General features: G+C 38.0%; 2 protein-coding genes across 2 annotated transcripts in view; both read right to left on the bottom strand.

The window, feature by feature from the left end:
• Positions 1 to 3,539, bottom strand: part of LOC109837862 (mitogen-activated protein kinase homolog MMK2-like) — a 5,353-nt gene extending 1,814 nt beyond the window's left edge. Inside the window, 5 exon segments of the mRNA XM_020406232.1 lie at positions 540 to 872; positions 1,497 to 1,634; positions 2,616 to 2,745; positions 2,963 to 3,042; positions 3,045 to 3,539. Coding sequence (XP_020261821.1) covers positions 540 to 872; positions 1,497 to 1,634; positions 2,616 to 2,745; positions 2,963 to 3,042; positions 3,045 to 3,134 — 771 coding nt within the window. The 5' untranslated portion in view covers positions 3,135 to 3,539.
• The window catches only part of LOC109839054 (50S ribosomal protein L5, chloroplastic), a 54,769-nt gene continuing 42,610 nt past the window's right edge, over positions 3,983 to 16,141 (bottom strand). Inside the window, exons 3-5 of the mRNA XM_020407488.1 lie at positions 14,499 to 14,948; positions 14,201 to 14,401; positions 3,983 to 4,557 (exon numbers count right to left, since the gene is read on the bottom strand). Of these exons, the coding sequence (XP_020263077.1) occupies positions 4,219 to 4,557; positions 14,201 to 14,401; positions 14,499 to 14,948 (990 nt within the window). The 3' untranslated portion in view covers positions 3,983 to 4,218. The remainder of the gene's footprint in view (positions 4,558 to 14,200; positions 14,402 to 14,498; positions 14,949 to 16,141) is intronic.

Genomic DNA, 16,141 nt, shown 5'->3' with positions numbered 1-16,141 from the left:
GAATCTGTCTTAAGTATGTGCTCATGCGAAGATGAGAACCCAATTAGTTCCACTACGAATTGTCGCTCATTCACGAATGTCAGGCATCATACATAAGACAGATGTCCGAGCTTCGGAACGTGGCCAATTGCACTGATGTCTATGGGTAAGGTAAAAGAGTTTCAAGTGTAATAACTGATTATGCTTTTCAGCGTCATCCACAAATTCACCAATCAAATGATTCAAATCATGCCTTTGATTGAACTTGTGGACCTACCAACTCATTAACCTAAATGAAAATTTACATTGCGAAAAATATTCACAATGGGTACTTGTGCATAATAATAAAAAATATGAACCATGATCATGAAATGTAAACAAAATCCATCATTAATTATGGTCTTTATGGGTATGGTTGCATACAGCTCCAACAAAAAGATGGTGGGATGAGAATGCAAGTTACATGGACTACAACTAGTTTAAGCCTGCTAAACATGCTGCAAATCATATAACTAAATTCTTTCAGAAGTTATTTAATTGATAAGCACCAGGACAAATACCTCTGTTATCAACCTTAGTTGATGAACATAGTCTTTTCCTGGGAACAAAGGTTCCCTGGTCCCAATTTCACCAAGAATACAGCCTACTGACCAAACGTCGATAGCAGCAGTGTATTCCGAACAATTTAGGAGCAGTTCTGGTGCACGGTACCAACGAGTGACAACATACTCTGTCATGAAATCTGTTTCAGAAGTCGTCCGTGCCAATCCAAAGTCTCCTATCTTAAGGTCACAATTTGCATTCAGAAGCAAATTACTGGGTTTTAGGTCGCGATGCAACACATTTGCCGAATGTACATACTTTAGCCCTCGCAGCAACTGATATAGGAAATACTGCAAGAACATTTCGCAGAACAAAATTAGATCAAGGCTGTAATTGGGGATTAGAAAACATGAAAGAGTTTAGTAGTTAACTTCATAAAGTAATATGACATTGTAGTTAACGTCATGAAGTAACATGACAATGAACTACCATAGAAGACGCTCATTCAATGGGGTCTATGAACACATGTAAGTGTCAGAAGAAACATTGTTAAGTGAAGAATCCATCTAGAGATGATAAACACAGTATCATGAACGAGCACACACAGACGCACACGCGGGGAGCTCAGATTCTTATCATAAGCTAGCCCAACATGCTACTCTAAACGATGATCGGCACAACCCATCGTGACTTGCACTCATCATGATAGATATATATATATATATATATATAGAAAAATTATATTTTTTTCGATACATGACCTGAGCCTATATCAAGGAGGGCGCATTAGGTAGTGTCAAATCTAAAATGAATCCTAAATAATCCATGAAATCAAAGAGAAAATTCTATAAGGTAGTTAATAAAACCAGAAACCTTTTACGGATAAGAATGTTTGGCAATTAAGCAGCAAGTTCAAAAGTATAGTATAAATAGACTAAATTAGCTTACTCTAATTCATGTTTTAAAGATCAAACCTGGCAATGATCATCAGTTAGGGGTTGATTAGACCGTATAATTTGGTGAAGATCAGTGTCCATTAACTCGTAGACGATGTATACATCATTGAAGGTTTCCTTCTGTGGAGGGCGCATTATGTCCTTGATGGCAATGACCTGTCATAAAAGAATAGCATAGTTTCAGGATGATGCGAATAAAAGCAATAAAATAAAACTTAAGTATAAGATCCCGCTGTTGACAGGAAAAAAAACAAAAACTTATGTGGATCATCATAATCAAGTACATCGGGAAGAAAGTGTAATTGATTCAATTTTGGATCTAGTACCTTCGGTGGAAAGAAGAGTAAAACACCTTGAACCATTCAAAATTTGTTTATCATTCAAACAAAAGAATAAGACTGAAGTGAAAAAAAAAATCAGAAAACTTATTAGAAATTTTATATAACATTCTATATGTCTTACATTTATCTGGAACTACATTAAATGCCACTTACTGCAGAGGAAAATAACATAATAAGCATTTAAATATTGATTAGCATACATTTACTGGAGTTTTGTCTAAATGTTTCTTTTCTTCCCTATCAATATTAAACCCAAGGGAACAATCTAGGCGTCTTAGGCACCCACCTGATCTTCATGCTTCAATCCTTCAGCTGTCTCACATATTTTCAGACATTTAGGCATAAAAGTCAGTTAAGTTCCACGGAACAAAAGTGGACATCCTATTCATGATTTTACATTTTCTGAAAAGGATGGTGTGGATTGCAACTTGCAAATATAATGATTAGGAGATAAATATAAGATGCTGAATACTAGAAGGGCTCGAACATAAAGCATGAGAAGAGAACAATAAAGATGACTTAGGTAGACAGCATTCTGGTACAAGTATGATCACAAGAAAATTTTTGCAGAAGAAGCGAGGCCTTCATATAAACGAACATCATACAGAATATTACTAGTCAAGGAAGACTGAGCACAGGCTAGCACTGAACAAAGAAAAATGATTCGGTTCTTATCAATTGTGTTCATTTAAGCGGATCGAAGGGCTATGGTGACGTCAAATGCACATAATAGGACGGTAAAAGGTTGAGATCACTGCCACAAAAAAAAGAAGAAAAAAAAAAGAAGCAATCTCACATTTTCATGATCCATGTGACGGAGCAGCTTAATTTCTCTTAAAGTTCTCTTGGCATCAATTCGATTATCAAACGCATTGCCGATCTTCTTAATAGCAACCTCCCGACGAGTCTGCGAATTCAGAGCGGCGCTGCACAGAAGAAGAAGAAGGAGAGGGATTCAGTCTCCATACTTTTTTAGTTACTGGAAGGTAAACAAACAGAAGTGGCTTCGAATAATAAGGAAAACAGTAAATTGACAGTACTAATAATAATAATAATAATAATAAAAAGCCCCCTCCCCCCAGCTATAGGCTCCTTCTGGCTCTATAATATTTGTGGACCAGACAGAGTTGAGGCCCGGCTCACCAAACAATGCCGGAGGCTCCTCTGCCGACGGGGCGGATGGGGGGGACGTATTTGGTCGAGACCTCGAAGAGATTCCCGCTAGGACGTGTACTGCGATGTAGCCGCCCGCCCCATGAGTCAGGACCCCCTTTATCTGGTGCCCCTCGCCCGAACCCGATACGCAGTCCATCATCACGCTTCTCCGCTGATGACCACCTTCCGCGATAGCAGTAACAACAACAATAATAGAGGGATAAGGGGGAGGGATCCAGAGAGGTCGAGGTTGGATTTAATGTGAGTGAGAGGGAGAGAGAGAGAGAGAGAGAGAGAGAAAAAAAAGGAAGGGTTTTGGGGCTGTGGGCACCAAATTAAACCCGTGAATTGAGAGGGGTTTGGGGGCTCCCTTTTCTCCTTTTTTCCCCCCACCTCCCTCTTTTCTTGCTTTTTGCTTTGGGAGCTGATCGGTGATCTCTTTCCTCTTTTTACCGCTGCCTTCTCAGGGCTCACGCTCTTTACTCTGTGAGAGGATGCCCGCCCTTTCTTCACCTCCCGAAAACGAAGGGCGAGGACACCGAATTGGGCCGCGTGGACGGGCTCCTCTCTCTCTCTCTCTACTCCCTCTCTCTCTCTGTGTCAATTCTTGGTGGGGGCGTTTGGACTTTTCGGTCAGGGAGCCACGTAGTGGGCCTCCAGATTGATTTTCAAACAATAATATATAAAACCGTACTAATTTGTTGTCAGTGAACTAGCTGCCACGGCGACAACATACGTGGGACTTGGCGGTACTTCGTCCGGTGGAAAATTCCTGTGCATACCGCACAAGTTGCTGATTGCAGCCGGGCCTCGCGCTATCTAATAAGTAAGCACTCTTTGATAGCCCAAGACCACGCTGCACTTAACATAAGAACGATGTTGCGTCTTGAGACCAGGCTGCTGTCTCAATGGATTGTCGGTGGAACGAGGCTGGAGTAAATAAAGTCAGATAGCGCTCCTCTCATTTTCATGAGCTTGGTTCACTATCTCCGTCTTACGTCCACACACTTGCATAATATATTATGAATATAAAAAAGTAGGTGACCAGCCAAATTCACAGAACATCCCCAGCCAATCCAGCACTAGTTTCAATTTACAGCAGACTGAGACCTCCGCATTAGCATTCAGATGCTTATGTTCTTGCAAAAACACTGCTCAACCATGTAAATCAAAAAGAGAACAGAAGCCAAACTAACTGCAACAGACAACGGCAAGGAGGATGAAAATGATGGTGTTATGTTTCTCTATCTTCTTCCTTTTGACTTGGATTCAAAGTGGATGGCCTTCTTCTTCTTCTTTCGGATCAAAACAGTGGGGCCTCCACTGCCCTCCCTAAACGGCATGCCAAGGAGGGCGAGCAGCCTCTGGGCCTCTTTATCGGTTCTCGCTGTGGTAGTGATGCAGACATCCATCCCGTTTTGCTTGCCGAGGGCTTCATATCTGATCTCCGGAAACACACTTTGGTCCCTCATGCCGATACTGTAGTTCCCGTGCCCATCAAAACTGTTTGGGTTCACTCCTTGGAAATCCCTGGTCCTGGGGAAGGCCAAGTTGACTAGACGGTCAAGGAATGAGTACATCACCTGCAAATGGGATGACGGGACCACAAAGAATATCAAATATGAAAACGTAAGAAGAAACTGGAAATAGATTCATGATCGAGTTATTGCAGGCTAAAGGTGCATATTTACAGGATGCAAACGTAGTGCCCAAGTAGTCCAAGGAACTGGATGCGTTTCCAACCTTAGTTTTTAGCCTATATACACCTAGTAGAAAAGGACAACTACAGGAAATTAGTGTACCTACCCCATTAGGAAAATGGAACAACGGTGAATATATTTCCTTGTTCAGTATATATTTTAGGCTAAATACGCGAAACACCCTGTTAACTTTGAACAATCATCAGATAACTCACATAACTTTCAAAGTATTATAAAACGCCCCCTTAAGTTTAGGGTTTATCAGAAAATCCTTTTAACTTCAAGATTTTATGAAGGAAACCTCTAAGCAACATTAAACGCAATTTCTAAATGGGCGGGTAAAATACGGAGGGGGATATTTTGCTAATGAAAATTGGGGTTCATGCTCTTAAGGGATTTTTTTTGGAAAAACCTTAAGGGAGTTTCTGACAACCCCTAAACCTAAGGGCATGGGTATTATCCAAAAGAGGACCTAATGTAGGGCAATAGGGGCAATTGTCCCCACTGACCACTCCTAATATTTATATTTACTATTAGGTCCATATTTGAATTTAGTACTCTTTAGTTAAAGTAATAATTAGTAAGTCACTATATAAAAGAAATTATAAGTCTAAAAAAATTAAGATTATAAAAAAATAATATTAGAGAGGATAATGTTGATTTCGTCTTAACTCTGGGTTACTAGTGTTACACTAAGTATTATGTTTTAGTCTAAACATTTTGCAATTAACTATGACATACTGCTTTTGTCTCATATTAAAATTCAAGGAATAAGCAATCCAAAGGAAAACTAAAAAACATTCATCATTTTTCTTTCTTTCTATGACATGTTTATAATTTGTATACATTCTTAAACATAAGCTTCATCCAAGTAAGAAAATTTCGTCAATATAGGTACATGCATGAAAACAGTACAAAATGTTAATTTAATGGAACCAGAAGTGGTAATAAGTGAAATTTTAGCTACTTGCATGATCCTAATTATATGTAATTCTTAGTCTTATGTGCTAACTAGTTAATTTAAAATTCAAACTTATGTGATTTCTTCACATAATTGCAAAGAATTTTGATAAGATACTTATATTCAATTTTGATAAGATACTTCTATTGACTTTATTTTGTTTTGTGTGTCCATGTGTGTGTACTAGTTATACATGTAGACTTATAATCTTGTCATCAGTGACTAACTTTTCTGGATCCGCCCTTGGGTTTATCTGATAATAGTCCAAATGGGTGTTTTCTGATATTCAGCCATGTTTTATCTGAATAGACAATGGAGTTAGACTATAATGACCCTAGATTTGAATAAGGCTAAAATATCAATTTGGTCCTTGTACACTAGGCCTTCACTTCCAAATTGGTCCTCCCACTTTACTTTTTGATCAACCTAGTTCTCGTACTCCTTATTAGATGTTAATTTAGTCATATGTTAACTTTCCGTTTAAAATTTCGTTAAATAAACATTAGGACATTTCTACCATAAACTCATCTTTCCTCAAAACTAAGAGAACTAGGATTCAATTGAGATAAAATACTCTCTATTTTCTTCATCACTGTTGAGCACACCCTAAAGTCCCACCTCGCCAATTATGTCATGGACAACCACACTGAGGACATGCTCTTAAATTTCCTTGGTGGCTGGTCTTGTAAAATTTTACTTTGAAGAACAAGCTAATAGGACTTTGACCTCCTTGGTCACCTAGGTTACTCGGACATGACATTTTGGGTGCTCTACCCATGTCCGACATGAGTTGGACATGGATTCTCCGCGGACCCACCAAAAACACACGTAGTTCAAAGCAAAACTCGACTTCCCATTACTTATACTCTAAACTGGTTTCTTTGGTAACATCGAGTTCAAAACCAATCGGTTTTTGAACCCAAAAACCGACACTCATTGCTTAAATATTTGAAAAATACCCACACGCAATCAAAACTAAACTTTATTGTTAAACTTTATTCTTAGTTTGATTGAACTTAATTATTAATTATTATAGATAATTCAAAGAAATATCCAAATGTTATAGATATTTTAATTCAATATTTGATCTAATGTAAATCACAGACACATACACAAAATATTGACAAATTTTAGAAAGGAATCAACTAGACATACATTATCATCCTAAACCACTTCTCATGAAAAATCAGAAGAAACTATAACTTATAGAGACTTCATTTTCTTACCATGATCATCAATGTATACTCATACGTAGTGACGAAGCCACATAGAGCAAAGTGGGGGCAAGTGCGCTTACTAAAATTAGGGCATGTTTGGTTGATTTCCGAGAAATCTAACTCTGGAAAATAACCCATGAGAAATAGGTTGTGAGACCTATTTTCTTTTTTCAACCCCATTGAGAAATGGGTTTCCCCTTTTTGGGACCGATGAACTGGTTATATTTCTAGAGATAGGTCTCACATGTATTTTTTTTCTTATTTTCTTCCTCAACTAAACAAAAGAAAAGAAATGATTATGGAAAATCGATTTCCCACTTTTTATTGGTTTCTTTGCCAACTAAACAGGTCCTTATCTTATTACCGAGACTTAATTTGAAAACTGCCTTAATATTATCTTTGATGTTAGATTTTTTGATACGTACACTTAATATTGCCCCCATATTTAGTTGTTCAACCCACTACTCCATGGGTCTTGACTCCACCATTGCTCATATGCTAATATGTATGTGAATTTGATGACATATAACCTAAAAAAAAACTTTAGTTTGTTTTATAATGTGGGTAGATTCATTTTCAAAAGCTAGTAACATACTTCCTCAATTTTAACCATTTTACGTAATTGTTCAACTTGCAACTTGTTAAAGTAGCTAAGACAAAAATTATCCTTTTACAGCCTAGACTATTCAAAATTTTATGTTTTAGTAACTACTAATTTCCTGACATTAACTTAATGAACTTAGTTTCTTGAACATCTAGCATGTGCAATTCTTAAACATCACACTTCTAACATCTTGAGAATTTTGAATTCTTCTGCCTTCGTCGTACTCACGCTCGCCACTAAGTAGAGGTGTGTCCTCGTTGAACACCCTTGCAAACATTGTCGAAGGCGAAGCGCCCAAGGACTTCTTGCATGTCAAAGTGGAGCTCTTCAAGTAGTAACGAAGGACGGAAAGGGGAGAAGCAATGAAGGACCTTGAATTAGATGTTATTGTTGAACCCGAGGTTGGCCATGGGTTGCTGAAGTTCTATGATTCACGTTAGCTGTCAAGGAGGTCGAAGAGCATATTGTTGCTACCCGTAGACATAGGAGTGGAAGCGGCCTTGAGGGTGCGCTTGATAATGATGGATTAAATTTCGTTATCTAGTGAATGTTGTATATTTGACAAGAAATAAATTCATTCATTGCTGTAGAAAAGAGTACTCACCTTAATAAAATTATAGTCCTTTTAATGTAAGATGAGTTTAGGACTAAGTTTACATCTAATAAAAGTACAGCGACTAAGTTGAAAAATAAAGCGAAGAGACCAATTATAGAATGAAGCCCTAGTATAGGGATAAATTTAGTTTTTTAACCTTACAATAAAAACAACATATCATGCAATATTTTTCTTTTTTTCTTCTAGGTAAAATGTCTTACAAGCTTAAACCACGAGAGTGGGGGAGTACACCTTAGAGAAGCTCATGAACGGGAAATAAAATTTAAAACTTCCCAAAGGAATTAATTGGGCATCCTACTGTGCACATGGGTTTTATCAAACCTTGTTTAATCTTCATGTTTAGGTACCAAACGCTAAAAGAAATATTTATCTTTCTCAACTCACTTAACCTGCAAAAGAATATCTTTCTCAACTCCCTTAAAAGAAAAGTCTAACAGTATATTGCTCTCTTCACAAACACTATCTAACTTATCTCCTTACTTCGTTATAGTTTCACGACTATACAATACATGTTTAACCAAGGTTTTAAATGTCGGTTATCGGGAATTTATCGGACGGTCAAAATTCTTATCGGATAGCGGAAATCGGGGATATATCGGGGATAAATAGTATTTATCGGAGTAATATACTAGCAAATAATAAACAAACATAAGCTTGAAAAATAATATAATGTTAGTCAAAATGGAATAATAAACTAGCAAATAATAAGATAACATCAAGAATGAAGAACCATCTACGCATCTACATAATTATTGTTTAATCATGAGATTCATAAACTAACTTACTAAGTTGATATTTAGTAGTTATGAGCCATTATCAATATCCATAAACAAACATAAGTTAATCACCAATCAACCAAGTTCCAAAAGCAATAAATAGTTCATAATTTGTAAACATGCAAAGAGCAAATCCAAAAGAAAGTAAAAGCTCCCAAATCCTACTTATCGGTCGATAAAGCCGATATTTAGAGCCTACTTATCGGTCGATAAGTACCTTTATCGTCGATAAACCTCAAAAAACGATAACCGATTAAAAATCCTACTTATCCTAGCGGAAATCTCCCAAATCCGATAACTCGACGATAATATCGGATTATCGGCCGATATTTAAAACCATGTGTTTAACTTAAGTGCGCAAACTGAATTGGTGCCAATGAATCTTTCACAAGTACCATCTAATGCTTCACCTTTCTCCTCTTAATAGTACTTGCAACTAATCACACATCAAGATGTAGAAATAGCTAATCACTCAAATCTGGCCACCCCTGCTCAAGTTGTGTCAAAGATACAAAAATTGCAAAGATACAAAAAGTATCCAAGAAGCATCTAAATTCCAAGTAAACTTAATTTGGTACATTCTAACATTAGTTACTAATGAGTAGTTCATTAGTGTGAACTTATAAATAAAATGATCAACTAGATAGTTATATGTTTTGTGATATAATAAATACAATTGTAATGTTGCAATATATCTAACTCAAATAAATAGTTACATTAACGAAAAAATGCTCAAGAAAAAATTTGAACATGGAGGGGACAACTCGGACATTGTGAGGTAAATTAAGATAAAAGGATAATGATCCTCCCAATATACACATGCTTTACCATAATCCAACAAGCAAATTTTATCTCGAATGACCCCATCAATTAAGGCTTGCACTTAATCTAGTGCATATTTCCAACGACTAAAATGGATGATATTTCCATAGAAGAAACATTTGATCTTAAGTCGCTCTTATTCTTGTAGTGGATCCCTCATGGTTTGAAGGATTGAAATTCCAAAAGTGGGTAAACACCTATGTGAGGTGCTACAATAAAGCAAGGTTGGAAGACTTCAGTCTAATTATGTGAGCTATAGGGTTGCTTATGTTGTAGCTCACCGATACATGAAACTGTTGCGCTTTTCTAAACTAACTATCGTGATTTTTACATTTCATTAGAGGAGTTTCTTAATAATCACTTTATCCAAAAGCTTAAACTAGAACATCATGGTTAAAGCCAAATCCTTACACTGTCACCATGGGATTTAGAAGGTTTATTTTGCATGTGAAAATCAATGGAATAAAATAAACATAATAGGAAAATAATGATACTAATGGTGGAACCTGAGCACGAAGACTTCGTTTTACTTCCAGTGTTATGCTGTCATTTTGCCAACCACTTCTATTCAAAAGCTTGAGCTATTACTAAATGGACTCAGGATTTTCGAAGTCGAGCATCCTAACACATTCTTCAAATTCATGTTTATACCAAATGCTATTGAGAATTTCATACTTTTCAAGAGTTTCATAATGTCAAGATTTACATATAATTTCACACAACCCATTCCATATATTTTAAAATCATAGAAAGATTGATATTTTTATGTCGGCATTGCACCAACATACTGATTTCTTCATAACAAGATTTACATGCATTAGAAGAAGTTCTTACCTTCTTCACTTGCTTCATACAAGAGTCTTCTAATCAAGGCAAAGGACCAACTTGGAGCCCAAATAATAGAGATTTGAGTTTAGGATATTAAAAACCATAGCTAAGGTCTAACAAAATATAAGGGTCTAAAATTCTGGGGTTGTTTAGGACTAACTCTAAGCCCATCCCGATCCTTCGTCCCAATTAACATCTTTATGTCCATCAGTTATAGTGGCTTAATGAGAGTTATTAGATAATGCTTGGTAAACAAATTGTGATCGTATAACCAAGGTTTTTAAGATCTAAGATACTTTCAAACAAAGAAAGAAGAAGTTTTAGTTGATCTTAATTGCAATGCATTTGGCGACATAAGGATGGTGATTTTATTCATGAAGGGAACAAGGATCATAAAGATAGTGCTTTATTTAGGGGCGGAGCTATGTAGGGGCCAAAGTAGCCTTGGAGCTGCCTTCAAAACTGAAACAAAGCTAGAGCGGTAGGATGTTGAGTCTCAGAGTTTTTTTAAAGGAATTGGATTTGAGAGTTGAAGGCTAAGGAGATAAAGGAGGAGCAACAGTGGGTAGCTTTCGTTGTTAATTGTTCTAGGAATCTGGGCTCTCTTTTTCTTTTTCTTTTTTCTTTTCTTGATAGAGAAGGGGTAACAACAAAGTTTAGCTTTTGGGGAAGCACGGGTTGGTTATTCTCATTTGCGTGACTATGATTAAATAAAGAAGGACTAACTTCACACACCCCCACCCACCCCGGATTGTGAGGGATTTTTTTTCACAAAACCCATTGAGCTTCGAACTATTCTCATCGGACCCTTGCATGTAATTTGAAAAAAAAAAATTTGAAAGAAAAAAAAATCCAAAATGTAAGGAGGGAGTGCATTACTTGTAAATGACAAACGATGAAATTTGAGATTTTTTTAGTTAAATGAGATGAACAAAGTTTAGAAAGTTATGTGAAATCACCCAAATTTTAGGGGGTTATGTGAAATTATCCTAATTCCCAAAGTTTAGAGAGCTATTTATACCTAAATGTTTAATCATTTAAAATTAAAAAATAAAGAAACTATATTCATATATATTATGTGTATCATATTTTGGATAGCAAGATATATTTTAAAATAACTTACATATTTGTAGTATTCTTTGATAAATGTTAATATGACGTTTTGACTAAGGTCGATCAATATAATTCTTTTTTTATAGCACCAACTAAAGTGATTTAAAGCTTCATTTACGAAAAAATCATAATTAGTTTTTTATGTATATTTTCAACATTTTACTTGTCTATAAGTTTACTTAAAGTATTGAGAAAAAATTTACTTGATATCCATTAGCTAAGGGGATTCATTAATGAAGAGCTTAGTTTATAAGTTACACATCAGTATAAGGAAAAGGACTATGCATTCATGATAAGGGTAAGAATAATAAAACTTATATTTGCACTTCCCATCCTATACTTCTATGTGCATCTCTCTCAATCTACTCCTTACGAAGACTTTCTTAACTCGTTACTGAGTTAACACAGGCCACCGAAAACCTAGCTATTAATCAATGTAGACAAAAAACTATTTAACCAGCTTCAATGCCTAACACAGCCAAAGTGTTATAAAACTCGGGCACAAAACCCAGGTTACATTTAATGCAAAAATAACACCAAAAAACGTGTTTTATCCACATCATCTTAAGGGTTATTTAACACTTGTTAAATAGAGTTAAATTGATAATCAGATTTGGATGTGTGGAGGTATCTTCACCGTCCAAATCAGTATTATGCTAGCCAAAATAAGTTCCTAATGGAATCCCCTGATTCCATTCGCATGAAAAACTCTAGTGATTCCCCGAACCCATCTCCAACACCTCCCTCATCTCCTTCCCCTCCACCTCCTCTCACTCCTTTAATGAAGAAACCTTTCAATTTCTTTTTCCTTTCACGCATTTTATAAAGACGAAGTCTCTCGCTGACGACAAGGCTCTTCTCATCATCTATTTCTGCCAATGATAAGGTTCCTCTTTGGTTCCTCCTTAGCTCTCATATCTCTTCTTGCCGATGAAGAAAATCCTAAGCTCATCTCCATCTCCAATGCCTCTCTAGCTTCTAAATTCTAACTCCATTTGATGAAAATGAAACCTTCTAAATCCTAATTCTTGTAATTCTACCAGTCCTCTTTCATGTTTGAAAATTTTAATGATTCTAATTATTAAAGTCATTATGAATAATTTGTATCTAGGAAACATCTAAATAACTAATAAACAAAATAACCTACGTTATGCATTATGTTTTTTGCATTTTTTCTCAACATTGCTATTAGTGTTTCATTCGATGATTGTCTAATGTAGCGATAGAACTCTAAATTCTTCAAATGAAAGATCCCCTCTTGTCTCAAAACCTAACATAAACCTGGTAACTTAATTAAGAATCTTGTAGGGGCTTGGACAAATTATACATGGTTAATGACAAATAAACAAATATTACTCTTTCATTTGGTATTTTAGTTAAGAGTTACTCAAGTTTATTTATGATTTAACTTCAAACTAATTCCGGGTTAAGGTAACAGAGAGTGACAACATACACTCCAGTGGCAGTACATGGGCATAAGAAGAAAATTGTTTAGTAGAGGAGCTTTATCTACAAGGGCAGGGGCGTAATTTAATCTTTACTTAAATGCGGTTAACTGACTGCAATTCACCAATATACAATGCTAGAAAAAGGTTCTATTTTGTTTGTGATTGAGGATTTTAACAACCAAATGTTTCTTCTGTAATCTGTATATGCATTCTTTCCAATATTGAAAAAACAGTAACAACTACTGCTTAAGTGGTTTTTAAAATGGAAGTAGCCCTAGATCAATTTGCTTTCACTGGTATTAAGCACCTTTAGAGTTTTTACTCGAAAAAAAGCCCTAAGCTGCATAAAGCGCTTGCAAGTTGCAAGTGCTTTCAAAAAACGAATAATGGCCAACTCTTTTGTACCCAACCCGAACCTAACCCCCTTTTACCCTCTTTCTCCTTTGCTTCCTGATATTCTCCTCTGTTTCGAACCCAACAAACTTAGAACCAAAATCCTACCCCTCCAACTTTGTCCATCTCCTCCATTCAGCTCATCCACCCCTCCCTCCACCTCATCCACCTCGACAAGTTCTCCCACGAAGCCTCCTCTTCTTCACCTCGTCCACCTCCTCTTTTCTGTAGAAGGTCACCCAAACTCAGTCGAAACTCTCTCGTCGCCAAAACCTACTCAACAAGTCCGCCTCTGGCAAAATCATCTCCACACGAACCCAAAAAAAAACCTAGATTCCTAAAACCATCTCCACCTCGAGCAAGCTCCACCTCCAACAAGTTTTTTTTTTATTTTTATCTATATTTAAAATTTTAATAGGATTTGGACTGCTTTTTCCTCTCACCACTTCACTCCGCTTTCCGCTGTCCACCACCTTGACTCTTTCCAACAGGCTTCTCAGTTGACGAATGTATGTACTACTGAATTAATATCTAGTGAAATTAAGATACTTTCTATGGTCAGCAAGTTATCATCTCAAAGTGACCCCGCACAAAATACCCAAAACAGGACTGCCCCATTGTTCAATGTTTACCAGCATTAATTCTTGCAGCAAGATAACACAAACAACCTCTGGCGTGACACAATCGATGCTACTTAGGTGGACTTAAACTCCAACAAAAGAATGGTGGACTTCGTAGAATCACTTACATTGCCACGAAGAGTTACTGCAATCCCCACAACAGTTCCTTCTCTGAGCTTGAAAGCCGCAATAGAATTCTTCGCCTTGGTTTTCACCGGCCTCTGCCCCGTTATCGTCGCCAAATCCCTTATCGCCGCCTCCAATCCCTTGGAGTTCTGCTCAGCATCCCCCATGCCGCAATTCACAACTATCTTCTCTATTCTCGGCACCTAATCACAAAAAGGGCAGGCATTCAAACAAACAATAATAATAATAATAATAACCCTAGCCCCAGTCTGTCGAAAACCCTAAGCGACAGGTGAATACCTCGTGAACATTCTTGTAGCTGAATTCGTTGGTGAGAATCGGGACGACCTTCTCGAGGTACACCGACTTCAGCCGGTTCGCCTTCTCCGATTCCGCGCGGTCGACGAGGACGTTCGGTGGAGAGTCGCACGGAGCAGCGGTGACCGATCCCTCACGCCGGTGCCGGACCCTCGAGTAGAAAAAGAAAAGGTGAAGGGAACTCGATTGGGGAGCGAGATCGAAGGAAGGCAGGAAAGAGATAAGGAACGAGAGGAGAACGAGGCCGCCATTGGGGCTTGGCGAGAACGAGGGGGAGAGAGCGCGAGAGAAGGGAGGGAGGATTGACTGAAGGGAGTTCCCGCAAGGGGAGAGGATTTGGTTCGTTATCCGAACTGGAGCAACCTTTTGCACTTTAGCCCCTGGGAAATGAGATCTTTCGCAGTTCTTGTGAGAACGGTTGCTTTTTTTTAACTTATGTACGTGCAATGCACGTGGTTAAAATACTATGATTAGGTATTGTTGATACTCGATACCAAACAGCCAATTAATCCAGAAGAGGATTGTTGCGGGATGGTGAAGGATGATGGAGGACTCGTTCTCTTTTCCAACTTTATGCCTAGTTTTTGAATGAGGGTCTGATGTCCGCGCTACACAGATAGGAATAGCTCATGAGAGGGGCGGGGACCGGTTCCCTCGTGATTCCTTCGACGATCAAGTTAGTTGATAAACATGAGCTTGAGTGGAGTTTAGAACTATACGTTCTTATGCTATATGCATTAGAGTTTATCATCTCTCAGATTGGAAGGACTAGAAGAGTTAGATTTTTATTTGTTTTCTTGCCTTGATTTCATGGGGGGCTCTCTTGATGGTGAACAATATCCATATATAGCGTGGATGTCCGTGGTAGATTAGTCATTTAGGCCATGCAGAATGGCGGTGACAAAGCGTGAGCTGGAAGATGAGTCATCCATCTCTTTACAAGTGTCGGCTGGCGATTAGAAGGGATGTCATGTCTGTAGGCATATAAAATTGCTTATAGGTCCCTTAGCACGACTCGGCACAAACCGACGAATCAACGAGGCGACGAGGTTGACGAATTGCACGCAAGCAACGGAATACATCCATTCGCGTGCGGAATCAAGCTAACGGTTCGGGGAGTCAATGAGTCATCCAAACAAGAGCGGACTCGGATGAATCACGACCGAATCAAGATTGGTTTCGGACTCGAACTCAGAAGTGGATTTACTGCCAAATCAGGTCAACAAATCGAGTCCAGACAAATCAACCGCACAACAGAATCACGGACAAAACGGGAACAACGACAAAACGACGGAACCCAAACACCCTGAGGGGCTCGGCCGAAACCGAGCCACCCCAGGGTGGCTCGGCATGAGCCGAGCCACCCAGGGGTGGCCGGCCACTTGTGGCCGAGCCACCTCAGCCCAGATCTGTGCCTAGGCACAGATCTGGGTGCCTATAAATAGGCCAAGGGTGGTTCATTTTTGAAGGTTGGAACTTGGAGAGCCGAAACTCTGCCGAATTGAAGATTGAGCTCAGAGTTTTGAAGACTTGGAGACTTGAAGATTCAGATCTGATCCTCGGCGGGCGTCCACGTCACAAAAGGCAGGTGTTCGAGAGGACCGGATCTCAGATCTACGCAGGCA

The sequence above is a fragment of the Asparagus officinalis genome, chromosome 4 (genome assembly GCF_001876935.1).
Source record: "Asparagus officinalis chromosome 4, Aspof.V1, whole genome shotgun sequence".
Lineage (NCBI taxonomy): Eukaryota > Viridiplantae > Streptophyta > Magnoliopsida > Asparagales > Asparagaceae > Asparagus > Asparagus officinalis.
This window is presented reverse-complemented; position numbering and strand designations above follow the sequence as displayed.